The following is a 26,384-nucleotide window of genomic DNA, read 5'->3' as shown; positions in this document are numbered from 1 at the left end:
GAACTGGAGATACCAATATGAGTAAGAACAAATCTTGAGCCTCAAAAATCTGTTTTCCAGAGGAAAGCAGCCTCATAACCAAATAAATACAATCACTGGCATGTCCCAGCCCATCGTTGCTGTTATTGTGTCAATTCACCTACCAAGGGTCTCCCATGCCCTTGTTGGCCCTCTTCATTTCACTAAACACTAACTCTACCACTTAGTGTCATGTCCTCTTCCAGCAATTGATCCCTCCTGATGACATGTCCAGAGCAAGTGAGTCAGACAATGTTCTACTTACCAGGTGCCAACCACTAGTATTTTGGCTATCAGAAACCCTGGTGGCACAATGCTTAAGCATGGAAAGCTTGGTGGTTCAAACTTACCCCATGGCTCTGTGGGAGAATAGACCTGGTGATCTGCTCCTGTAAAGACTACAGTCTAGGAAACCCCATGAGGCAGTTCTGCTCTGTCATATAGGGTCACCATGAGTTGGAATTGACTTGACAGCACACAACAAAAACAGCATTTTGGCTTTACCAAAATTTATGATCAAAACACAGCAGATGTTAATGGTTTCATTTAGGTCACAAACACATATTATATATTCTTTTCACTTTCAGAAAAAAGTATTTAAACATTTTCTCCTCTAATTTCTAAATTGTCCTTTAAAAAAAAAATTGCAGTTAACGGTAGCAATTATAGGAACTTTCAGAAAACTGTCCTAATTGCTTGTAGCAATAGCAATTCCATAGCAGGCTTCTGAATACACAAATAGTAGTGGCAGTTCCGAATCTCTAGGTTCACATTAAAAAAAAAAAAAATCTCCCAACAAAACTACGATCAACTGGAAAAAAATATATATATACATACACACACACATATATATATATATACAGGAAACCCTGCTGGTGTAGTGGCTAAGAGCTATGGCTGCTAGCCGAAAGGTGCATAGTTCAAGTCCACCAGGCACTCCCTGGAAACCCTATGGGGCAGTTCCACTCCGTTCTATAGGGTCGCTATGAGTCGGAATTGACTCGACAGCAACAGGTTTCTTTTTTGGTATATATATGTGTGTGTGTGTGTGTGTGTATATGTACACACACACAGAGTTGAAAAAGAAGTCATATTTTGAGACAAAAATTTCTGAGTTAAAGCTGATGCCATTTTTTTTTCTCCAAAGATACCTTCTGAAAATCGCCATCGATCACATAGCTGAAGACAGAACAGTTCCAGTAATTCTTGACCAGAAAATAACTCTAGACCACAAATTATTCTACCACTGTTTGTTTCAGTTGTGACTCATGGTGAGTTATTTGGAAATACAGCTAAGAATTTAGGAGTAATGTTAAAGCTATGAACTCCTCATGGCCAAGAGCCGTGTCTTACTCTCCTAGGTCTCCTGAATTCAGCATGGGCATTTTACCACTCAGGAGGTACTCAGAAAATGTCTGCTGAATAACCAAATGGTTACTGGACCTGAGAGTCTGAATTTCTTAACAGCACATTGCCCAAGGTAAGTGACTTACTCTTTTTATAGTTTGTAAAATTAAGAGTTTTCTTGCATACCTCAAATACGTTTGTATTTGATTCCATTTAAAAAATCTGACAATTAAATTTGAAAAAGATGTGATGACCATTTTATAAGAAGCAAATTGCTTATAATGCTTACTTTTAAATATGACGTGGGTTATTTGGCAATGCCAAATTAATTTTTAGAATTTCATAATAAAGATACACTTGATCACCAATTAATAGAAAAGTACCCTTTTATTGAGAGGTAAGACAAGTGTATTTACAATATCAATTGTTAGGTCATATAATTAGACTGTGAGACTTGTTAAAGCAGCTATATTCCAGGAATTGCAATTTATAAGGGGAAAAGAAAAACATTCCAAATACATGTATGTTTCTGTTACAGAAAATACATTTGAACAATGACAGAAACACTTAAGGCTAAGTAGTATTAGACCTTTTCCTCCCTCTCTAAGGAATAATTGAAGTACATTTTTGTCACAAAGACAGAAGACTAATTTTGGAAAGGAAGAGACAATAGGATGAACACTGCTTTCTGTCCGAAGACTAGTATGTTTCACAATAGAACCTCATCAATGGTGCTGAAAGAGAAATATACAGTGCTGCCAAGCAGTCCCAAACTCATCCTTTGGATTCATTTTAAACTGAAAGCTGCTCCAGCCTCTCAATTTTACTAAAGACTGGTAGATTGTCAAATCCTTTCCATGCTCCTATCCAATAATGCTTTCTGAAATAAGACTGCTGAAAAAGGGAGCTCTGTCACAGTGCAAAGAACATTTTGATATTTATGTCTACAAAGGAATTAATATAGGTGTTCCTTACATTAACAGATACTATTCTTGCTCTAAAAAGGTAGAATTATCTAGTCACTTAAATAGTACAGATCAGTCAAAAATATGTATGTTAGAGTCCTACAGGGCACTTTTTATAAGTCAATCCCCAAAGTGTGTATATTTATATATATTTGACACTCTCCAAGTGAAGCTGATGCTACTTTTTTTTTTTTAAAGAACATTAGATACAACACCAGGTCTCTTATTATTCCATGAACTATTGAGGTAGGAGTCTCCATCTGTCCAATATCATTGCATTTTCACAGACTATATCATAAATCAAATGCCAGAACCAAAAAGACAGTAATCCACAAGACTGAACCATCAGGCTATATGCCAAGTCTTTCCTTCTTTAGATGAGCGAGGTTGGGAGTTCTCTGGGCATTAAGAGATTAAATTTAAGAATAACATAAGCCGTAATATATTTTGTACACGTTTTTAAATAAAAATCACAAACTCTGATTATGATCTTATGCATTAAAAGGCGTTACGGCTGTTAAAAAAAAAAAAACAGCGCAATCATTAGTGATAAAACAACTAGTACTGTGGCTGTTGAAAGGTGTCCCTAGATCTACCACGAAAGCCGCTACCATGGGAAGCTACTAAAGGAACGACTGCACTTTGCTAGCGCCTGTCAAGCAGCAACGGTAGAAAACATTTTTTTTAGTGTTATGTTTTTTAAGAAGCTACAGCCAGTTTAATTACAGTAAAATAACTGCAGCATGTGAATTCAGAAATTTTCCCCATTCCTCAAGATGAAGAGTGCTCACATAAAGCATACATCATGGGTATTGATTTTTATGTTATGAAAAAGCTGAAAATAAGGGGAAAATGCAGCTTGGATGAGTAGCCCTTAAAAAACTGCCATAAGTTTAATCTTTTAACATCTTACATGTTTTAAAGTAAAGACCGCCAATAATTATTTTATGAAAAACAAAATAGTAAACTACAGCTAAAAAAAAAAAAAACTACATCACAACAGGGAAAAATACATTTTCTTTGCATTATTCAGTACCTTAAATAAAAAAACTATTCACTGAGACAAACCTGTAATAGATTACTTCATGGTCAAGAGTGCTGTCTGTTAAGTGAACAATACAGGCAGATGCTTAGGAGGTCAGACTCCCAAGAAGTATGAGTATTTCCAGAGTGTGTTGCTGACCAAAAAAGTGCTGGTCAGTTGTAATATAGGAAAGTAAAGGATGACTTTTGAGCATTCTAACAAAGAATATCTAGCTCAGATTTTCATCTGGCTTTAAAACATAAAGATTCAGAAGAACCATAAAAGTTTTATTTTAACCACGTTTAAAAAAAAAAAAAAGTGATTCATACATCAAAACTGGTTTTTCCTTGGTTTTAATACAATAAAATGACATAATCCAATCTAAGTCATGCATCACCGCTTTCAGAGACACAGTGCAACTGGGAAGACCTTTGCCGTCGCAGTGGACACTTCTGAAAAGCAATGCCTATGGGTGCTCCCGCACCTTCGCAATGAAAGGCACAGGCACCACAGTTCTCTAGGGATGGCTGCGTTTTGCGCATTGTGGAAAAGTAATAAAAACAGCCGTCAAGAGTTTCAATATGGATTGTAACACAGATTTCACCTCCTTCAGTTTGCTTGCTGACTTCTTAGCTTAGGTCACTTGATTACAAACTTGTTTTCACTGCTTCTTTGCTAATTGCTGTCGGTACTTTGTAGGCTATACGTTTTAAACTTCTTTAAAGAACATTACAAGCTATTTCATGTAATTTAATTTTGTGCTGGATAGTCTTCAAAGGATTTTATAAATAATACAATATTTTATATGAGTCTTCAATTCAGTTGTTGTTATACCATATTGTTGCTTTCTCCAACTTTATCTACAAACTGTAAAGAGAAAAAAAAATTAGAAAAAAGTCTATAGCACTGTACATTATATCATTTCAAATGTTGATTAAAAAACCCAGCTTTACAAGAAGATTTGTGGAAATTTAAAGTATGATGGACAATGATTAATCCGATACTACTCACCACCATCTTCTGACACATAAATGTTTGTTAAAAAAAAATTCTAAAATTTGTTTTCTGAATGACATGTCATACACATGAATTTAAGGGTGCAACATGATAAATGCAACACAATGAACAAACCAGATAAATGATGTTAACACTGACAGTTTAACAAAAAACATAAAAATAAATTAAAAAGTGAAAATATCAGCCATTCATGCATTAATGAACCCATAAGATATTTCAACTGACCATTACTGTGGATCTCTTCTGGGCCTATGTAGTCTTTGAACAAACAGATTTAACTCCATTAAGTTCAATAATTACAACAGCTGTTGACTAAAAATACTCTAAATGTGTATTCTGGACTTCAGACTGAAAGTGGCAACAACATCAGAAATAGATGTAATGATGCAAGCATAAATTTATAATTACTGATTATAAATTTTAGCATATATTAATTTAAGTGGTTATTTACATTGGTTCCTCCACTCCATATATAAAGCAATTTAGCTTTCTTCAGCATTCCAGATGGTGATCCAAAGATTGAATCAAAGTATATAATTAGTGGACATAATAAAAATTATGTAACTCAAACGGTTATATTATCAAAATTCAGCAATCATCTTAACTGTTTCTTTCATTTATTATTTTCATTTTTACTTAAGCATCTATTATAATTAAGTAATGCTAGGGAATGTCATCTACACTATTGGGTGCCCATTTATATAAGTACTACAGAATTCTTAAATTAAGGGCATAAATAGCAATTACAACTTTATAACTAGAAGTATCAGTAAATTCAAATGCCATTTTAAGTATAAACAACATTGACAATTGTATGAGACTGGAAGTAAATGCAAATTGCAAATGAAATCAGAATATACCTGGATAGGCCAAGTTCCAACATTTTCTATTACCACAAATAGGTGGTTGGGTCCACTGAAACTAAGAAGTTGCTCTGAATGTATTTGTAGATTCATGAGAACTTTAAAGTAAATATAAAACGAGAAAAAGCACAATACTCTCTCTCCAGGGATAACTTAAAATATCTAGGTTGCCTTGGCTGTAGGTTCTGATTCTAAAATTGACCTAGGGATGGAAACAGGATTAGATTTTTGTAGTATTTATTCTTCTAAGGGTAAGTCATCCTTTAGCTCTTTTGGAATTCAAAAAATGCTATGGTTTATCTCTTTAAGATTAACAAAAATCTGTAAGTAACTTTAGGAAATTGATGGACTCTCTGGCACCTCACTAGAACTTGTGATCTTTTAAATTTGTCTTCAAGGCCAGTTCATCTTAGTTGTTCAGGGCAGATGTGGAACTATGAAATTTCTAAAGAAAATGCAACTGTGGGTCAGATCTACAGCCAAAAGGATTGCCCCCAACTCAGTTGAATTCCAGATTACCCAGATGCTTTTGAAATTTAAGGATTTAGTTTAGTTTTGAAATTTAAGGATTTAAGCTAAAAGGAAGTCAGCTGGAATCCTTGAGGTCAATGCAATGCCATCCTTCATTCATTCATTTAGCAAAAATGTGCTGAACATCTTTTATGTGCTAGGTATTGTGCTGGATGGGCACTGGGGATAGAACAGGGACTAAAACAGTCTGTTTCTGCCCTCAAGGACTGTAACATTTCACATATAAACCTTTTTCCTGACAACTAAAACAGAGGTAGCGTTATGATAAAGGCATGTGCAGCGTATGCTATAGAAGCACGGCCCAAGCCAGTCATAGGGAGTCAGGAAAGCTTTTTCTGAGAAGGCAATGAGGAAGGTGAATCTGAAAGACCTTTGAACCTCCTGCAGAGATGTAACAGTCTTCAAACTAGTAGGCTGGTATCAAGGATTTGCTGAATGAATACTGAATGAAGGGAAGAAACTTCACTTGACAATTTTTAAAACATTGTCTTTAGCCTTTATGAATTATCTAATTTGACACCCTTTATCTTATCAGGATAGAAACTGACGCCCACCCTGGAGAAACCAGATTGCTGAGTTGTGGACAGAATTGGGAACAGAATCATATCATCTGATTCCCAACATGCTATTCTTTTATTGTCTTAATCCACTCTATTTGGTGATGTAGTCTGAGAAAAAAACATTTGCAAGAAAAAATGGTGTCATTTTATATTATTGTTTCTAAAATGAGAGATCATATGAAAGTTAACTGAAAAATGCCTTGAACCCTCAAAGAGAAAGGTAGCATTGCACATTAATCTGGATAACATTTAAAATAGAGAACAATATTAAAAATGCATACAGTGAAATACAATTTCAGGGTTTATACATTTAGTGATGGAAACCATGATCTCTATGATGTAAACATTTATATGGTAATCAAAAAATTATCAATTACTCAATCAAGTATCAATTACTCACATTTCTGTAAGTAAAAAGCATCAAAAAGTATTTTATTTTGATAGTTTAAGGCTATAATGCTAAATACATGATTACTTACTGATCTAATTCCAGGTAAATTCAAGAGGGATCCAAGGACTGGCACTCTTCTAATAAAGCCAACAACCACAGGGAAGAAGCCCCTGGGAGAGGAAAAGGACAAAGGTTCTTAGAATTTGTATGTTCTCTATCACCAAAATAAACTGCTAACCAAACAAAAAGAATGGATCTTGTTAAAATTTTGAATATTTCACGAATGGCAAACTTGGAATTATAAATTACAACAAACGTCATTAGACAATGTTGTGATCATTGGTAGAAACTCAAGAAGAACATGAGGCTAAGCTATGTGGTATGCTCAGGCATATCAGTCGTCTCAGTTCAATTGCTGATCATTTCCTCAACTATAGTGAGATGTGTGGGCGGAAGGGAACCAAAAGGAAAGGGCTGGAGATAACATATGGGAAAGACTTGAAAACAGTAGCTGCTATCATTTACTGAAAATTACTAAGTGGTAATATTTAGTAACAGTAAGTGTCTAACATTTAACACTCTTGACCGTCTAGAAGAGTCTATAAGACTTCACATTCAGTCTCATTTTTTGGTTGAAATACAAGCCCTCAGAAGTCACACAGCTTCTAATCAGTTTAAAATTAACTGTGGATCAGTTAACCCACCTCTATACAGGAAGAGTAAGAAAGCATTTATTTAGATATTTACAGAATAAACTCTTTCTGAACCAAAATTAGGTATAAAAACTGACTGACTCATGGCAACCCTGTGTGTCAGAGTAGAACTGTGCTCCATAGAGTTTTCAATGGCTGATTTTTCAGAAGTAGATCACCAGACCTTTCCTCCGTGGGGCCTCTGGGTAGACTCAAACCACCAAACTTTTAGTAAGCAGCTGAGCACTTAACTGTTTGCAGAACCCAGGGATTCCAAAATTAGGTACATAGGAATGAAAATACTACAAGGGATAGAATTCAAGAATTAAGCAATAAGGTTAAATTAAAAATATGCAAGAAGTGAAAACATATGGAATAAAAGAAGAGTTAAATAGAAAGCAGAATTTTTTTCAATTAGAATGCAGTTCTTATTTTGATGGTACGTATACATGTTTCGAAAGCAATCAATTATTTCCTAGTAGCACTAAAATTCAAGATGGTAATTTTTTTGGTTCCAAGTTTCAAGTATTTCTTTAAACATGAAAATGTGTGATTTCAAGTGCTACCATTTAGGTATATAAATATCCAGAAAAACAATGCTTAAGACCCTTGGCACTATATACCATATCTCAAACTAAGAATATCTCATAACAAAATCCAGTAATGATAAACAGAATCTTGTACCAAAACCTTCTCTAAACACCATGAAGCCAGTGTATTTTTCCAAGTTTATCAATGATGCTAAGACCCCTTATTCTTGTTCATTTCTAAGATTAGCTTTGGTTTTTATTCCTGAATGCTAATATTACTATATAATTAAGCCAACGAACTTCTCTTAGTGTCCTCAAAGTAATTAAGTTTTCTGCTGTAAGGCACTCCTGCCATAACTCCTTCCTTACTCTCTTCTCTTAGCCACATGACCCTTCCTCCTGGGTCTTCTCTCCTTAGTCTCTTCCAACATTAAGAGTTAACTTTGTTACTATTTTCCAGGATTCTAATCTTACCATTCTACATTCTCTCTCTACTATATTAACAGCCTCTTAACTGGCGTCCATGTCTACAGCCTTTCTCTTTTCAGTGCAAACTTTATCCTGATATTAGAACAATCTACCTAAAACATCCACCTGGTTATATTATGTCTATCTTAAAAATTTCTGTGGGTAAAGAAGGTATGAGTCCTCAGACTGGGTGGGACCTCTGAAGTGTTGTGCATCAAATTTGGTCACAGGATCAAGTATACTTTTCTTAGCCATTCAAAGAACTTTTGCAACCTGCTCCAAACTTCCTTTTCAGTCTCTTCTCTAACCATTTCATTCCATTCATCAGAGTCTCCTGTCTCACTAGACTATTCGCTCTTTTTAGAAGAAGCCATGTACTTCCACATCCCTATACTTTTTTTATGGTTCAGTGGTAGGATTCTTGCCTTCCACGCGGGAGATCTGGGTTGGATTCCTGGCCAATGTGCCTCAGGTGAAGCCATCGCCTGTCTGTCAGTGGAAGCTTCTGGGTTGCTATGATTCTGAACAGGTTTAAGTGGCTTTCAGACTAAGACAGTCTCCATAGTAAGGCCTACTTTCAAAAATCAGCCACTGAAAACTCTACGAAACACAACTGTCAGATCTTGTTGTGCGTGGGTTGCCCTGAGTCAGGACCAACTCAATGGCAGCTAACAATAACATTACTCTGTCTAGTAAACTGTCCTTCCCTCTCATTTATAGGATGGATGCCTACCCACCTTTTTTTTGAGCGTTCTTTGTAGTTTTTTTTAAAATAATTTTTATTGTGCTTTAAGTGAAAGTTTACAAATCAAGTCAGTCTCTCACATATAAACTTATATACACCTTACTACACACTCCCATTAACTCTCCCCCTAATGAGTCAGCCCACTCCCTCCTTCCAGTCTTTCCTGTTGTAACCGTTTTGCCAGTGTCTAACCACCTCTACCCTCCCATCTCCCTTCCAGACAGGAGTTGCCAACACAGTCTCAAGTGTCCACCTGATACAAGTAGCTCACTCCTCATCAGCATCTCTCTCCAACCCACTGTCTAGTCCATTCCATGTCTGATGAGTTGTCTTCGGGAATGGTTCCTGTCCTGGGCCAACAGAATTTGGGGACCATGACTGCCAGGATTCTTCTAGTCTCAGTCAGACCATTAAGTCTGGTCATTTTATGAGAATTTGGGGTCTGCATCCCACTGTTCTCCTGCTCCCTCAGGGGTTCTCTGTTGTGCTCCCTGTCAGGGCAGTCATCGTTTGTGGCCAGGCACCATCTAGTTCTCCTACCCACCTTTCAAGGTCCAATTGATCAGTTACCATTTTCTACCTCTCACTAGATTTAATCCGTTTTTTAATTATGCTCTTATAATACTCTGTAATGGCATAACTGCTATATCCTACTGGTATCTTTACATGTCTATTTCCCATATTAGCAATAAGAAATTCCCTAAAGCAATTTGGCACTTAGTTCATCTCCTGTGAGTAATACAGTACCTGAAAGATAGAAGACAGACAATATACATTTCTCAAATAAGTGATTAAGACTACCTTTACTAAAAGGCTTTTTTCACGTTGTACACTATTGTTTATTTACTTGGTAACTGGCAAATGCAAAATATTAACTGATCAAAATCTCCCATAGTGTGTTTGGCAAAGAATTTTCTATTAGGTATCTTCAGTAAATGATTTATGAACACATGGCAGTAACTATAAAAAATAAAGCTCTATGCATTAAAAAGCTGGATCTACCCATATATATATATATATCTTTCTTTAACTGTTTAGTTGCTGTATTAAATGTAAGGATTGTGTCATAAAATGAATTTTATTGCATTACAGCTACTTTACAAGACTATTTATGTCCTTACTTAGGCAGTCAATTGCATTTGATCAAAATTTTTAGAGTTGACTAAATGGTGTAAATTGTAATAAAAGACTCAATCTAAACAAAAATCCATTAAAGAAAATAATTGTCTCCTTACTCATACAGATGCAAATATCTGGATCTTTGTAATAATAATCTAATATTCTGGTTTACTGAAAGAGAAAATAAAAAAATGATTGCCTTACCTGAACAAGAGAAAGAACCCGTAAATTTCGAAGATCATGCCTATCAAAGGCCAACCAACAAGGACTACAAATACACCACCCAGGAAAAATCCTGTAGCTTTCATTTTATGTTTTTGGAAGAAGAATCTGAAGGTTCTTTCTAAACCAATTACAAAAGCCAAGCCAGCTACAAATAAAACCTAGAACACAAAGAAAATGCAACATAAAAAAAGTAGTTAAATATGCTGCATACATTTGAGAAGCAGGATCAAAGCTAAATATAATCAAAAGGAGCACATTTGTTTGGCTGTTAATGTGGGCAACTAGCCAGGGAACAAACTACAATGCACAACCAACAATCAGAGCCAAGGAGTGGACTGAGCAAGTGAGAGTTGTAGCTATATTCCACTCTTCTCATTCTTCTTCTATCTTGATTTAATGGAGAAAAGGAGAAACAAAGAAAGATCAGGCTTTACCACAGGGCATCTGCATCTTCCCAGTAGTTTTCCCAGTTCTAGCTGGATGGGGACAGTTTAATCAAGCAGATGGCAAGGGATAAAGAGGGAAGGTCCTTTGGATGGGAGAGATTCTGACATGGCCAAGTTGAGAGCAAAGGAAACCATGCAAGGCCAGGAAAGAGTATAGTTTTATTAATTCCAGAGTATATGGCGGCAGCAGAAATAAGAACACGGCCACGTGTTCTCAAATATACATACATTTTATACGTTTTCAGATAGTGGACAAGAAATGGTGGTCCACAAAAGCTTGCTTTACTCCCAAATGCTTGCTCTCCCTCACAAACTTTTTTTAATGAGAAATATTTCATATAAATGCACATGAAGGCTAAAGCTTAAGTTTCATATTAAGAGATACTGATGATGTTTATATTACCATTTATTATAGCATCAATTTTGAACAACTTTGTTATCCTTTATCTCTTCCTATTTCTAATTAAAAGCTCAAAAGAATATACCCTTCAAAAGATACTTAATCATTTTTTGTGACTTTCTATTATCCTCTTAAGAGATTATTCCTAGAACTCTTGAACCTCCACAAATGAATAGTATAGTACATATTTCAAATGAACTATATAGATCTTTCTAGAAAGTCAATAATTGAGAAATATATTTTAAAAGGTTTAAAAAGTTTTTAGAAATCTGTTTATATGACACTGTTGAATCAAATGCAAAATCTCAGATGCTTAAAGTCAAAATATTTTAACAAGTTTACCAAGACAAAGGGTATCACGCTCTCTATTTTGAACTCCCATTCAGAGGCAGCCCTCAGTTAACCAATCACAAATCAAACACTTAACAGAGTAGTTCTGGATTTAGAAAACCTCATTAAGAGTTTACCTTTTATTTAGACAGAAGGATGACAGGTTTCATTCCTGATGGAAATAGAGAGTGTAATGGGAATTTTTACATATTACTAATAGTGAATTATTTCCTCACATTTAATAAAAAACTAAAAAAAAAAAAAAAAAGATTTTTAGCAGGTATTAATTCATTTGTAGTTAAATTTCCTTATGAATTTAGTTAAAATATATATTTAAAAACTCACATTTCCAATAGCCAGTAGTGCTTTGTCAAAAAAGAGAATCATTCCAAAGAACAGGAAAAACACTCCAAATCCTGTTAATCCCATTCCAATTTCTGCAATATAAGTTACACGGTTAAGGGTAGAGAAAAATTACAGTCACATTAAGATCCCTGTGCTAAGTAACAGAATTGATCAGTTTTTCTTTGGGCTGATATAAGGGAATAGGTCCCCAACATTGCAGGCTAACTCATAACATTCATTAAGATCTAAAACAAATTAATATCAGCAAATTACCTCAAAATTTAAAATATGAATGGAAATGTCTTACAAGCATAGCAATATAAAAATAAGAAACCAGGATTCTAAACTTTTGGTAGTATTTTTTCCCTCCCCAGAGCTCCTCTGCACCAGACAGGAACGCATGGATTTCCTGTAAGGATTTATCTCCCTTCACATTCTATGACTATCATTTATATATTTATATCATTTATATCTGTAGTTCCTCCTTTGCCCTCTTAAAATGAATGCCTTCTTTAACCTAACAGAAATGCTACAGTACATCAGCACAATATGCTCACTTAATTATATACCGCTTTTCACAAGGGTGACAAGGAATATGTTGAGGATCATGGTAGCTGTCTCCCCAAAAGTTAATCTTCAGGTGGTTAGACATCATTTTTAACCTCTCCTTGATGATGTAAGGGTTTGCTACTAATTTATTTAAATTGAGTCCATTCACACATGTAGTCTAATGAGTACTATCATCATCTCTCTGAAGTTTCAAAGAAAACTGCTTTACCTAATATTAATATTCTCGATGTTTACTCATTCATTCAGAAACAATGAGTTGTTAACAATAGATGCCAGGAACTGTTCCAAGTACTGAATATACATTAGTGGACAAAGAGTAAGCTTTGAAGTCTATGTTCACCCTGTCTAAAAGATTAATCATTTTATTGACTTTACATTCTTTCTCCAGACTTTATCTTTCTAGTCTGAAGAGCCTTAATTTTCAAAGGTGACAGTGGTACTCTCCTGTTTATGCCACAAAACAATCCACTGAGCCACCTCCTGGATCATTTTAGTTTTGTTTTCAGGAAACGGCCATCAATCCTTATTTTACCTAGAAGCACTTTCTGCATAGACTATGAGTCAGAGGATAAGCCACCGTATTTTTGGAAACACAATTTTAAATCACTATTAATGATTTTTGACCTCTTACCTTTTTTTTGTCTGAGCTCCAGAAAGCTAAAATTTGGGTTACACCTACTTTAGAAAAAATCTTTAGCCATACAAAACTGTCTGCTGACTTGAAAAATTTTTTTTAACTTTACCTTTTTCCATAGTCCCCATCTCCTCAATTTATAGATAGCTACTGCCTTCCATCCTAGCCATTCCTTTCTTGCAAAGTTAGCCTAGAAGAATTCAGGTACACCAGTACGTGCAGTCCAGAAGCAAATTTCTATGGAAATTTGAGCCTGACGCTTCCATGTTTAAATGCCTTAAGAAAATCTACTGAGCTGTCAGACCTAACTTACTGGAGGAAAAGATGGACAAAAGAACAAGCAAAATTCCAAAAAGTAACTATTTTGTAGTTTGGATTTAATTACTGGCACTTGAGTTATCTGAATATGTCTAATTTCTAACTTTTCACAAATTATCCTAATGACTGTTGTTGTTAGGTGCCGTCGAGTCAGTTCCACCTCAAAGCAATCCTATGAACACCAGAACAAAACACTGCCCAGTCCTGTGCCATCCTCACAATCCATTTGCAGCTGTTTATTCTCAGTTTGAGTCGTGCCATATAGGCAAATAAAGATCCAGAAAGCTTTACTCCATCCATGTCATTAAGATCGATTCTACTTTGAGGAGGCAGTTCTTCCCCGGTCGTCTTTTGAGTGCCTTTCAACCTGAGGGGCTCATCTTCCGGCACTATATCAGACAATGTTCCACCGCTATTCATAAGGTTTTTACTGGCCGATGTTTTTCAGAAGTAGACTGCCAGTTCTTTCTTCCTAGTCTGTCTTTGTCTGGAAGCTCTGCTGAAACCCGTCTACCATGGGTGACCCTGCTGGTATTTGAAATACCGGTGGCACAGCTTCCAGCATCACGGCAACATGCAAGCCACCACAATAGGACAAGTTGACAGACGAGTGGTGGAATCCTAATGATTACATAAAAATTTTGAGATTTTGCTCATCATAAAGAAAATTATATGTGTTGCGAACTTATACACTAGATTAAGCATTACGAGGTGCTTAACATACCTTATTTAACTTCATCCTCCCAATACTACAAGGTAGGTATCATTCTATCATTTTAGAGCTGGTGGAGTTTGAGGTTGAGAGAACATTTGGACCCAGATCTGTTTGGATCCAAAGCCCATGTATTTAACGATTATGCCATGCTGCTTTCCACAGGGATTTTTTTTTGGAGGGGGGTAAAATATGTTTGGTTTAATAAAACTTAAGGGCATTGGACTGTAATAAACTCCTGAAGGAAGTTTCTTTAGGTGACAGATGTTTAATATGATTAATTCATTAGCAAGTAAAATGAAGGAGATGCCAGTAGCACTATTAAACAATGACTGCAGTAAAAAAAAGAACAATGTTTGAACATGGTTGCACATTTAATGAAGTGTTTTTATAAATATTCTGTAATTCTTGTAACAAAACTGTGAGGCAAAAAGTAGCACCACCCCATGTTTCATATGGGTAACCAAAGACTCAGAGTAAGTCACTTGCCCTGGTTACAGAACCAGCAGGTGTGTGGGGTGGGGTGGGGTGGTCTTGGTGGTGGTGAGTCAGGCCAGAATTCAAATCCAGTCTTCTGACTCCACAGCCAACGGTCTCACAACTACAGTATGCTAACCAAAACATTCCTATTACTTTATCCCATGTAGTCCAGCAGGAAAGGGTTGCCTGTAACATCTTGGCCAGAACTGGCACTGGCATGATGCTGCCAAGTATTCCCTGCCCTGAATGGACTAAAAGAGGCTCCAACTGGCCTCTCTATGCCTGTTTCTCTTATCCAGAATTCTCTTCTTCCCTATCCTCATGCATTCACGTGCCCCAAAAGAATCATATGCAGTGAAATAAATTTAACTCCCTCTTCAGCACCATCAAACCTTCATGCCTCCTGCCCACAAGGTACTGACAAAAAAGAACAGTCTGAAAAAAAGCAATATAATAAAACTAATTTGTTTAATTTAAAAAGCTCATTGTATAAATTTTATAAGAATCATCTCATCGCCAATGGCAATCACTGTATCATTTCACATCTTATTATTTTTTTTTAAGGCAGCATTGTCTTTCTGTCTGTGTCCTTCAAAAAACAGGGGGGCATTAAAAAAAAAGAATTCTATTTAACTCAACTGAATGCCATGGTAGAGTTTCAGGCAATGTAGACTTAGAGGCAGCTCAGGAACTCCTCCTTCCTCCTGATCCTCTCAATAAGCCTTGTTTTTTAGGGGTGTGTGTGTGCTATTTTAGAATCCCTTAAAACGATCATAGCTTTTTACTCTTTACTCTGATCAGGGCTTGGTGACCCTTTCTCAGAATCAGAATCCCAGAGTAATCTTGGCAAATCACTTTTGTATGATGGCCAACTCCTGCAGTTAAACACACACATACACAAACACAGTTTGACAGAAAAAGCTTTTGGTTCACTAATCATTTTATGTTTCAATCCACTCTCACCTCAAACATCTGGCAAGTAAGCAGAGTAAAATTTTATCTTTCTCACCAATTTAATAAAGTGAGAATGCTTCCTATTCTGCCCATAAAGCAACTCTGCCCCCCTAGCTCTGGCTTTTGGAAGGATGTAAATCAGGTACTCATCCCCATAATAAGTCTTCAATGGAAGAGAATCTCTAAAAACAGGGTAAGTACTACATTTATAAAAATCTATTTAATAATTACAAACTGAGATAGGAGAATACAGTTAGATGAGAAACTTATGTAGCGATTAAGTCCTTGCTCTGAGTAACAAGTGGGATTAGGAATAAATCTAGCAATTTTGTATATGGCTTTACTAATTTCCTTGGACAACTTAATTCTAATTTTGGATTTCAATCAAGAAGCCCCATACAATCCCTCAAAAAAAAATCAATGCATAACAATTTTATAAGACGAACATCTACTGTTTAAAGTATTTTTGCTACGGAAGATCTATTCTTAGATCTCAAATAGATTATATCAAGTGTTCTTAGACACAAATGTGATACAGTGGAAAGAACAAAGGTTTTTGGGCTAGCAGGATCTAGTGTGTCATCTTCTTTATGAACACATGGTGAATCTCTTTGAGACTCATTTAATTCGTAAATTGCCTCGATGTGTAACATCAGCCTCGAAGGCCTCTTGAAGAATTAAGTGCAATAATGACTCATATCAAAGTACTCAGTAAACAGTTCCTGGACCAGGGCAGGTGGCCCCAAGGTGCAGACCCAGTTCAACTTCAGGAGGGAAAGGAGCCTGAGTGGGGTTTCTCATTGCGTGTAGGGTACCTTAGTTCTGTGAAGTTCAAGTCAGCTATAACTTGAATCCAAAGCTTTAAGACTCCACTTTGAAATAGGGTATTTAAAATTAAGTTCTATTTTCACTCCAACAAACTGTTTGATTCTTAAAATCTTAATTATCTGAGTAAGTTAACTGGAATAAGAAAAGAAAGGGATGGCAAATAAAGCAAAGCGAAGTAAAAATAGACTACCGTGTCCATCAAAAGGAAGCACTGGGCTTGGAGAGATTTGTACACACAAAAATCATTAAGATTGACAAGGGGTAGGAAAGTAGAAATGTATCTAAAGAAAAAGAAACGGCGATGCTAACTTTAGAGATGAGATAAGCCTGGAGAACTTCGTGGCAGGCAGAAAGGAATGCTAAAATAATCAAACCTGCCACAAAGCACAATATACAACTTTAACGAATGAAATCCTTTTAACTGACACAAAGTGTTTTCGCTACTGCTTCTACTACTGTTGAAACATTAACGAGTAGAAAAGTGAAATTGTTGAAAGAGATTTTTGGAAGGTTGAAAAACAAGCGACAAAAGCGAATATTCAAATATGAACACTTAGTAGGTGAATATTTAAAATACTACTAACAACTTGTAGAGGACCCTGAGTACGTCATATGCAGAAACGTCCCCGGGAGTGGGCCGCGGGCACCACGCAGTTTCTCTTGTGGCCGCCCCCAGGAACAAAGCGCCCATCTCATCCAGGGCGAGAGGGCGGCGCGACCCAGGCGCGAGACAGACACTCAGCTAAAGCTCCACCTCCCCAGCTCGGGCGTCTCCCTCGTCCCCACTGCCTCTTCCCCCCAGAACCGAGTCCGCCACAGCAGGTCCAGCACCTGCTAAGGCAGCTTTCTAGGTTCCGCAGCCCCAGCGCACTCACAGGCCGCCGCCCCCAACGCGCAACTTCATTCATTGACCCGGGCGGGCGAGACCCACCCCACCCGAGCGAGGGGTGTGGGGGCTCGCGGCGGGGCAGGAGGTGGCCACGGAGCAGGAGCTTACTCTGGGTATCGGTTAAGGAGATCATGGCTGCAGTGGTGAGGCCAGCGGCGGGAGCAGATGCAGCGGTAGCACGGGGAGCGCAGGGTGTGTAGCTGAGTCGGGAAAAACGAACCCGGGAAGCAGCCCAGGCAAGAGCCGCCACGTCTTCCGGAAACACGCAGCCACCCCCACCCTAGATCCTAAACCGTTTCTCACTGGCTAAAGCGCCTCTCAATTTGACCCAATCGCAGGTCGTCTTGTTTGGCGACGCTCATGGCGGCCACACCCCCGGACCAATTAGAGAAGGATGTCACTTGCGATTGGTTGAACGGACCGACCCGGAAGGGTGGATTCTCTGGTCTAGGGAGAAGGGAACCTGTGGCGGGAAGGCTTTATAAGAGAGCGGCTGGAAGGGTGAGTAACAGTCTCGAGTCCCGGACGCTTTGGGGGTCGTAGTCTAGGGACCTGGAGGGTCCTCCACGAAGCCCATGGGCAGATGTTCTGGGGGTAACACCTGATACAACTTCGAGGTGCCAGTGGTGTGCCCTCCTTTCATCTTTTCTTTTCCTGCCTGATTGCAAGGTCCTTCCACCCACACATTGACAAGGGAGAAACAAGGGCGTTTCCTTGCTCTCATGGAACTTGGGCCGTAGGGACACACTCATCTGCCAACAGTTCTCCTGTTTTTACAGCTTTTTCCATGCAGGAGGCTTGGGCACCAAAACTTGTTTATTGAAACCAAAACCAAACTCATTGCCTTCTAGTGGATTCCGACTCCTAGCTACCGTATAGGACAGAGTAGAACTGCCCCATAGGGTTTCCAACGCTTTACCGAAGCGGACTGCCGTTATCTTTCTCCTGATGAGCGGCCGGTGGGTTGAACCGCCAACCTTTTCGATTAGCAGCCGAATTCTTCTTAACCATTGTACCACCAGGGCTCCTTGCCTGTTTATTGGCAGCCAACTTTTATTGGGAAACACCATGGAGATGCTTCTTCCACCCTATGCTTCACAGAAGTATGCTTCACGTTAAGTTACTGTTTCTAAACGCAGGTGGCGGGAGAGGGGTGTGTGTGTGTGTCTGATTTCACTTGTGGTACCTCAGTGTTGTTTTCTTTTGCATCACATCCGTCTGCTGGCTGTCGCTTCTATAATTTTTCCTGTGGTCGTCTAGCATATACTTTGATAGATCTGCTTTTTTTTTTTTTTTCCGGATGCATGTTGAAGTTTTGCTATTAAATCACACCATTTGGGGGATAATAGAGCTTATGAGCAGTCTTTTAGCGGTTTAATTATAGTCGTTTATATTTGTGAGGAAGAGTTGGTTATAGATTGTATCCTTGCATAACGGTAGAGATAGGCCCTGCTTTCAATCTCAGCAAACCCGTTGAGCACTTTGCTAGGCTCTGTGAATACAGATATGAACAGATTGAACCTGTGTTCTGCTGCAGAACTTTACACTCTAGGGAAGGAGAATTACGTTCCCAGAAAGTGGTGGAGAAATTCTCATTATTATATATAATTAGAAGTTCTAGGTTTACTCCCCTACTTAAAAATCTTTTAGTGGAGTGGCTATTCCAATCTCCATAGCAAGGCATAAAAAACCCAGCCAGTTTGTCTTTTCCAGCCTAATGGTGGCTTCAGAATTCAACGTAGGAATAGCTCAAGGCTGGTAGTCTGAGTAAGGGTAGGGTGGTGCTGAAGCTTCTTTTGGATAGCATTCTAAGTTTTATAAAATGCTGGTTGTCCATATCAGAGAGCTGAGAGTAGGTGTTTAGGGGGAATCAAGCCTCATCATCTTTCACTTGCCCATGTGCACTCTAAATTTTAGTCATTCTTAGATACTTGGAATTCCTTAATACAAACCATATTTTTCCCCACCTCTCAGACTTTTCTGTGTTCTCTCCATCTGAGATCTAACCCCTCCATAAAATGCCAATTAATCTTTGAAGATTGAGTTTAAGTTTTAACTCTTATAAAATTGCGTTGAACAAAGTAATTAATTTGATTATTTAGGTGGGTTTTGCTTAATGTGGGGGCATTTGAATCTATCCAACTTGTTATCTATAGGATAGTTCTGTAATTTCAATTGTACAGGTAGTAAAAGAGGCTTAGAGGAACAGGGTAGGTAATTTTACTAAGGCCACACAATACTTTAGTGCTGGAACTGAAATTGAACTGGCCTGTTTAACCTTAAATCTTTGCTCTTTTTTGTTGTATCCCTTTATATCTGGTATGGGAAGGGTTATTGACATTGAACCTGTCATGTATATGTTTATGAGACTTTGGACACTTCTAAACCTATAGAATTTTCCTTGAAAGTTAGTATGGGAAAAATCATGTATGTAGCCTTTATTGAAAAGGTTACCGCAATATATGGTATACTTTCTAACGATTTTTTGTGTGCTTTGTAGTGACAGATTATCATTGATTATTATCAACAGTACTTTAAAAAAAAATTGTTTTACATGTTCTTTTATTTATAGAAAGAAATTTGAATCTCCAGTTCAGTTTTAGAATGGCATCCGTTTCAGGTTAGTAGAAATAATTACATTTTGTAGTTTGTTCTGCTTTATTTCTAGTTATTGTTTAAAAAAATGCTTGTTTTTAAAATTCTGATTATAGGAATGACATGTTTTGATTGAATTCTAGGAAACTTAAGAAAGTAGAACAATGTGTAAATCACTTCTAACCCCACTACTCAGGTTAATACTGTTAACATTTATATGTATATTTTTCAACAAAATTTGTAACATTTTATACATATTGTTTTCCAGCTTGGTTTTAAAATACAGCATATATATAAAACATAGAGTAGTTGTTGAAATAAATTCTGTTTATACTGCTCTGTTGTTTCAAAGTGACATTTATTAATCTTCTAGTGCTGAACTTTTAGGCTATTTCCATTTTTAAAATGTAAATAATACTGTACTGAACATCTTTGAATCTAAATCTTTGTGTGCTTTTCTGATTTTTTCTTAAGATAAATTCCTAGAAATGGAGCTATTGAAAGTGTTTTTAAACATAAAGGATTAAGAACATCTATTATTCTACCTTTCCCAGGCAGCCACTTAGCATTTTCATCTATTATTTGTGAGATCCTGATATCTATTTGATTAAGATGTGAACGGCAGGAGTGGGAGACTTATGCTATGGTCTTTTTTTAGCCTTTTGTAAGGTATAGTGAACATGGCCTCTGTTACTAGCTCTGCAAGTGGGTTAACGAGATTAGGTTGTTTTCAAATTTGAAAGAAATGTTTTTCTTAAATATGGACCACACTTCTCTACCCCACACACAGAACTTTACGATTTACTTAAATATAAATATGAATTTTTTGTTCTTAATTGCTGTTGAGTCAATTCTAACTCATGGCAACCCCGTGTGTGTTAGAGTAGAACTGCTCCATAGGGTTCTCAAGGCCGTGACCTTTCAGAAGCAGATCACCAGGCCTGTCTTCCAAGGCATCTCGGAGTGAGTTCCAGCCACTAACCTGTCAGCGATTAGTTGAGTGCTTAACTATTTGTGCCACCCAGGGACTCCATACATATGAATACATAGTGAGAATACAGATGGTTTTGGCCATCTATATGGCCAAAGGCTTGTTTTCACAGGCTGAGGATTAATAATAATTGGTAACAATGTCAATTATATTAAATAATGACCCAAGTGATGTTTACTTAGAGACAAAAAAGAGTGTTTAAGAGATGTTACTAAACATAGATGGAACAGCATGGTCATTTTAGATTGCGTAAGTTATTCCACTTAACAAGACATCATGCATCATCAGTGGGATATAATTTAAAAATCAGCGAATAATGAAATAGATAATTTTTATTTAAGAAGGAGTAATTATTGTTGTTAGCTGCCGTTGAGTTGGCCCCAGACTTATGGAAGCCCCATGTGTTACAGATTAGAACTGCTCCGTAATTTTTTCCTGACTGTAATCTTTATAGATGCATATTGCCAGGTATTTTCTTCTGCAGAGCCTCTGGTTGGGATTGAACCACCAATCTTTTGGGTTAGCAGCTGATTGCAAACCACCTGCACCACCCTGGATCCTTTTACTTTGGTTAATTTCTTCAAAATATTGATCCCCTTTCAAGTAAGCTCACCTGTTCTGTTGCTGTACCCACTTGTACTATACTTGAAATATGTCTTTGAAATCGCCTTCAGACAGTTTGTTGCTGTGGATTTGATGGCTTTTAGAGTGGCAAATCACTTTCCTTTCATTGTTAGTTTCAGTTTGGGATGTTGCTAGAAATAGTGCTGTTTCTGTCTGCATTGGCTATCAGCTGAGGAAAACCGGAGCGTTCAATGTGCTCTTCAGATACAGCGGCGGTAGGTAATAAGCCCCATGCACTTGTAGTCCTGCTCCGCTGTGGATTAGGTGCTGGTGAGATCGTTTACCAGGCTTTTCAGTCTCACCTCCTGTAGTAAAAGTCTCGTGTTATACAGGCCAGCATTAGATATTGTATGATTTTAAACAATAATATTAAAACACCTCGATTTACTGCAACTACCCGTACTTTCTTCTATTCTGAGTCTGTCAAAGTTTTATCCAAGATATGATGATATTGTAGCGTGGATATATCTGTATCAGGTGGGGTTTGATCAGCGAAGCAGAACCACTGTGAATGATGTAAGGGATTTATTATAGAGATTAGACCTTATGTTTATGAGAACTGGCTAAGTACTGTATGTGTGTGTGTATGCACACATACATATGTACATTTATACATATATGTTGCTCCTTTGTTTAGCACTGGGCATGAAGTCAGCAAAGCCAGCAGTTGGGAAGAGAAGATTGATATAAAGTAGGAGAAGTAACCCATGAGGAGAAATGTCTTTATCAGTCCCTCACTGTTCCAAAGCTTCCAACTTGGGTGATGCAGGAGACCTGTCAGGGAGCCAGTGCACTTCACTATGGAGCTGCAGACAAACCTGGCTGAGGCTTCAGAGAAGCTGGAGGGGAAAAACTGATAGAATCTGGAGGAGCTGCGGGCCCAGCTGCTTCCCCAAGACTATCTAGCAGGAGCTGGAGGTACGGGCCTAGCTGCTGCCCCATGCCAGTGGGGAAGCCAGTCCTGACTATACCGACTTTCTTAAATATAGGAAACCTGGTACTGCTTCACTTCTACCTTCTAACTCCCTGGCAGCCCTAGAACTGTGCAGGGAGGGAAATTCTAGGAAATGTGGTTTTACTTAGCGAAGTTCTCACAGTACAAAGGCTCTAGAGTCTACCCCTTATCTACTTGACACCCATGCACTATTCTTTTAACCATACTTGATCTCCACAAAAAGTTAGCAGCAAAATCATGCTTTTGCCTCATATGGTGCAGCTATCCTATGTACAACCAAATACAAATTGACTCTCTTCCCCAGAAAGGGTACCAATTCTCTTTTTCGTCTTTGGCTGATGCTCATCCTTCTTCTTGCTGAATCACATCCCTCTTGCTAACTGTGTAGCTTAAATCCTGAGATTTAAGTAGCCTTAAATCAGCTACTATTAACGTGTCCTGTATTAGTAGATGATAGGGGACTAGAATAGGAGACCAAAAAAACCTTGGTTAACGTATATACAAATATCAAAATAAGGAAGAAATGAAGAAATGCTCATAGTGATTACAGTTATTGTTTTTACAACTGGTCATGTGGTCACAACTGGTATTTATAAAAACCTTTTTGCACTACCCATTTCATATTCATTTTTCCTCAGCGACACTTCACTCCTTGAAGGGCCTGGGTCGTTAGCTGTCCTGCATGTATTGACTTGTTATACTTTTCCACTGTCTGTAATCACAGGAAGTGGAAGTACTAAGAGATGCCCTAAAGGGTCTCCTGTATTCAAGACATACTCCTCCAGTCCCTGTAATAATCAGGGTACTCACCCCAGGCAGTACAGTGGCTCTCTTCTTTGCCTATTGATTTACTGACAGGAGGAGCCCAAGGTGGCCTGGTGGCAGTCTCAATGTCCAGTTTAATGGAACCATTGCTTTGTCGTCTAATAGAAACATTTCTGATACCTCTAGATGAGCACAGCCCAAAGTTGCTGGCATGGAAAGCAAAAATTTTACTAGTGGATCACTAGTGAAATGAGAGGGCCCACTCTCATTTCCACTTCTTGATTCCCAGGCCCATGAATCCTGACTGTGGAAGGAAAAGCACCGGTCACAGATTTATAGCATAAGTCTTGCCACCCAGCTGGTACCACAGTTGAGCCTTAAAAATACCATTCTATTATTTTATCAAGCCAGCTGCCCCAGGGTGATGGGAAAAATGGTTAGACCAATTCATTCCTTGAGTCTGAGCCTTCTGTTAAACTTTATTTGCTGAGTTCTTTAGTCAGGAATAATTCTGTGTGGAATACCATGATGGTCAATAAAGCATTCTTTGAATTCATGGATGTGGCAGATGCATGGCAGGCAGGGGAGGCACGTCCATATCCAGAGTAAGTGTCTATACCAGCGATAATCCAGAGGACACTCCCTTCACCAAAGCTATGAGCCGCATGATCCAATGAATCTGGTGGTGTTTGCGATGACTTTGACAAATAGGGGCGCTGTCGGGTGCCTTGGCACCACGGATGAGTCACAGCATTGACCGTTAGGATTTTGAAGCAAAGCTATGCCATCCTCCACAGATAACTATCCTTTAGGGCTTGCTGGATTTTGCACTGAGAGGTGGCAAGGGTAGATCCTTAAAAGGGTTAGCAGTCCCGTGGAGGCCCAGGTGGTACAAACAGTTAATATGCTTGGCTGCTAACTAAAGGGTTGGAGGTTTGAGTCCACCCAGAGCACCTTGGTAGAAAGGCCTGGTGATCTACTTCGTAAAAATCAGCTCCTGAAAACCCTGTGGAGCACAGTTCTACTCGGACACACACTGGGTCGCCATGAGTTGAATCAACGCGATGGCAACTTTTTTTTCCCCCTGATCTCATGCAGTGTTCTCTTGTGGCCAGCCCTAACCCAGAATTGGGCAGAGAAGGGAATTCTAGCAGTTGGCATAATACAAAGCCACCACCACCTCCTATTTTATCATAACCATAAGATTTCCTCTTATGAAGAGAGTTTCAAACTGGGCACAGATTACTGCAGGCAGATGAATTAGAAGGCGACAAAGACATCTTTCAAATTTGTTCAGCTTCCACTGATGTGCCAAAAGCAATGTCACTTTGACTTTAATACTTGGATTGATTAGAATCATATATTGCGGCTTCTTTTACTACTTGGATTGAATACATTGAGGCCTCTTTATAAATAAGTCACAATGAAGTTGTAATACCAATTCCAATAGTACACTTGATTTCTCTTTTTATTTATTACACTATCATGTTTACAATCATGAACTTCTTATTATGCCAACAAATATAATGTTTTCTGGAAACAATAGTCAAGGAGTTAGGTGGTTACTTTTTGTAGCTTTCTCTTGCTTCGCAGACTGGTGACTTTACTTAAATGATTTAGGATATTGCTGGACTGCTTCTCTACAACATAATAATAAAAAATAGCTATCATTTATTAAATGCTCAACTATGTACCAGGCACTGTGCCAAGAACTTTCAGTATGTTCTCTCACTTGATTCTTTATAGCAGTACAGTGAAAGTTCGGTATTATCCCCATTTTACAGATGTGGAAATTGAGGCTTAGTTAAGCAGCTTGCCTGAGGTCACTCAGTGGGTAAGTGGAAGACCTGAGATTTACCTTAGGTCTGTATGACTCCAAAACATGTGCTCTTAACCACTCTGCTGTACTATTGATTTGCCTGTAGTTTAGATGGTGAGGAAAATCCAAAAATCAACAGAACCTTAAAATTATAACTTAAGTTTATTAATCATTGTATCTTTTTATCCCTCTCATAGTTCTAACCGAGGAACTGGAGTCTATAACCAACGAGCTACATGCAGTAGACATTCAAATTCAAGAACTTACGGAAAGAAAACAAGAGCTTATTCAGAAAAAAACTGTCCTAACGAAGAAAATAAAGCAATGTTTAGAGGATTCTGATGCTGGGGCAAGCAACGATTGTGATTCTTCCCCTGATACTTGGAATAAAGAAGGTTTACTCTTTTTTTTTCTTTTAAATTTGCTAGGTTTTCTTTTTTTTTTTTCCTTCTCATTTCTTTAAACTAGAGTTATATTATTCTGCACAAGTCAGTGCTTCCCATTATGCTTAGGAGTGAAGTTGGTCATTCCTAAAGTGGAATGAGAAACTTGGAGGCAGACCATCTTTACGTACTTTTTGTAGTTTTTTGAATTCAGCTTTTATTACTCAGATGCTATGATTATTTCCAAATATGATTCTAGCAACATTAATCAATGTTTGGAAAATAATGTATTTTGTTAAGCTAAATTTTCCAAGTTTTAACTTAAAAAAGGTAAGCAATTAAGAAAAAAAAATATTCAAACTTCTTCCCCAAACCTAGTTTATTTCCCTGCCCTAGTGTCCAAGCTGGAAACCCTGGTGGCGTAGTGGTGAAGAGCTACGGCTGCTAACAAAAAGGTCCGCAGTTCAAATCCACCAGGCGCTCCTTGGAAACCCTATGGGTCAGCTCTACTCTGTCCTATAGGGTCGCTATGAGTCAGAATCAACTCCATGGCAGTGGGTTGTTGTTTTGTTTCGTAGTGTCCAAACCATTCTTGCCGTAAGATCTTGCTAAGCCTCGTGTTTATCATTAATTATAAAGAATACCAGAGCTCTAGAAGGAAATCCAAATGTTTTGGGGGGATTGTTTTCCAGTGATTTGCTTCTAAGCAAGATAGGTATATCATCAGTTCCAGACAATTGCTAACCTTTTCCCTGGTATTTGAGTTTTGTATGATACTATGCTGGAGCCCTGGTGCCTCAGGGGTTAAGAGTTCAGCTGTTAACCAAAAGGTTGGCAGTTCAAATCCACCA

General features: G+C 37.9%; 2 protein-coding genes across 2 annotated transcripts in view; one reads left to right on the top strand and one right to left on the bottom strand.

Annotated features, from left to right (window-relative positions):
- Positions 1–1,750: 1,750 nt before the first annotated feature.
- On the bottom strand, positions 1,751–17,682 carry GOLT1B (golgi transport 1B). The gene is made up of 5 exons (XM_049882604.1): positions 17,510–17,682; positions 12,017–12,108; positions 10,475–10,653; positions 6,805–6,886; positions 1,751–4,221 (listed from the first exon to the last, which is right to left on the bottom strand). Exons 1-5 carry the CDS (start codon positions 17,532–17,534, stop codon positions 4,183–4,185), a joined length of 417 nt encoding a protein of 138 aa, XP_049738561.1. The 5' UTR covers positions 17,535–17,682; the 3' UTR covers positions 1,751–4,182.
- Positions 17,683–17,766: 84 nt separating this feature from the next.
- RECQL (RecQ like helicase) overlaps positions 17,767–26,384 on the top strand; it is a 36,188-nt gene continuing 27,570 nt past the window's right edge. The window contains exons 1-3 of the mRNA XM_049882602.1: positions 17,767–17,902; positions 19,974–20,021; positions 25,348–25,545. Coding sequence (XP_049738559.1) covers positions 20,006–20,021; positions 25,348–25,545 — 214 coding nt within the window. The 5' untranslated portion in view covers positions 17,767–17,902; positions 19,974–20,005. The remainder of the gene's footprint in view (positions 17,903–19,973; positions 20,022–25,347; positions 25,546–26,384) is intronic.

Source organism: Elephas maximus, chromosome 4 (genome assembly GCF_024166365.1).
Source record: "Elephas maximus indicus isolate mEleMax1 chromosome 4, mEleMax1 primary haplotype, whole genome shotgun sequence".
Lineage (NCBI taxonomy): Eukaryota > Metazoa > Chordata > Mammalia > Proboscidea > Elephantidae > Elephas > Elephas maximus.
The sequence above is the reverse complement of the archived record's forward strand: the minus strand, read 5'-3'. Positions and strand labels throughout refer to the sequence as shown.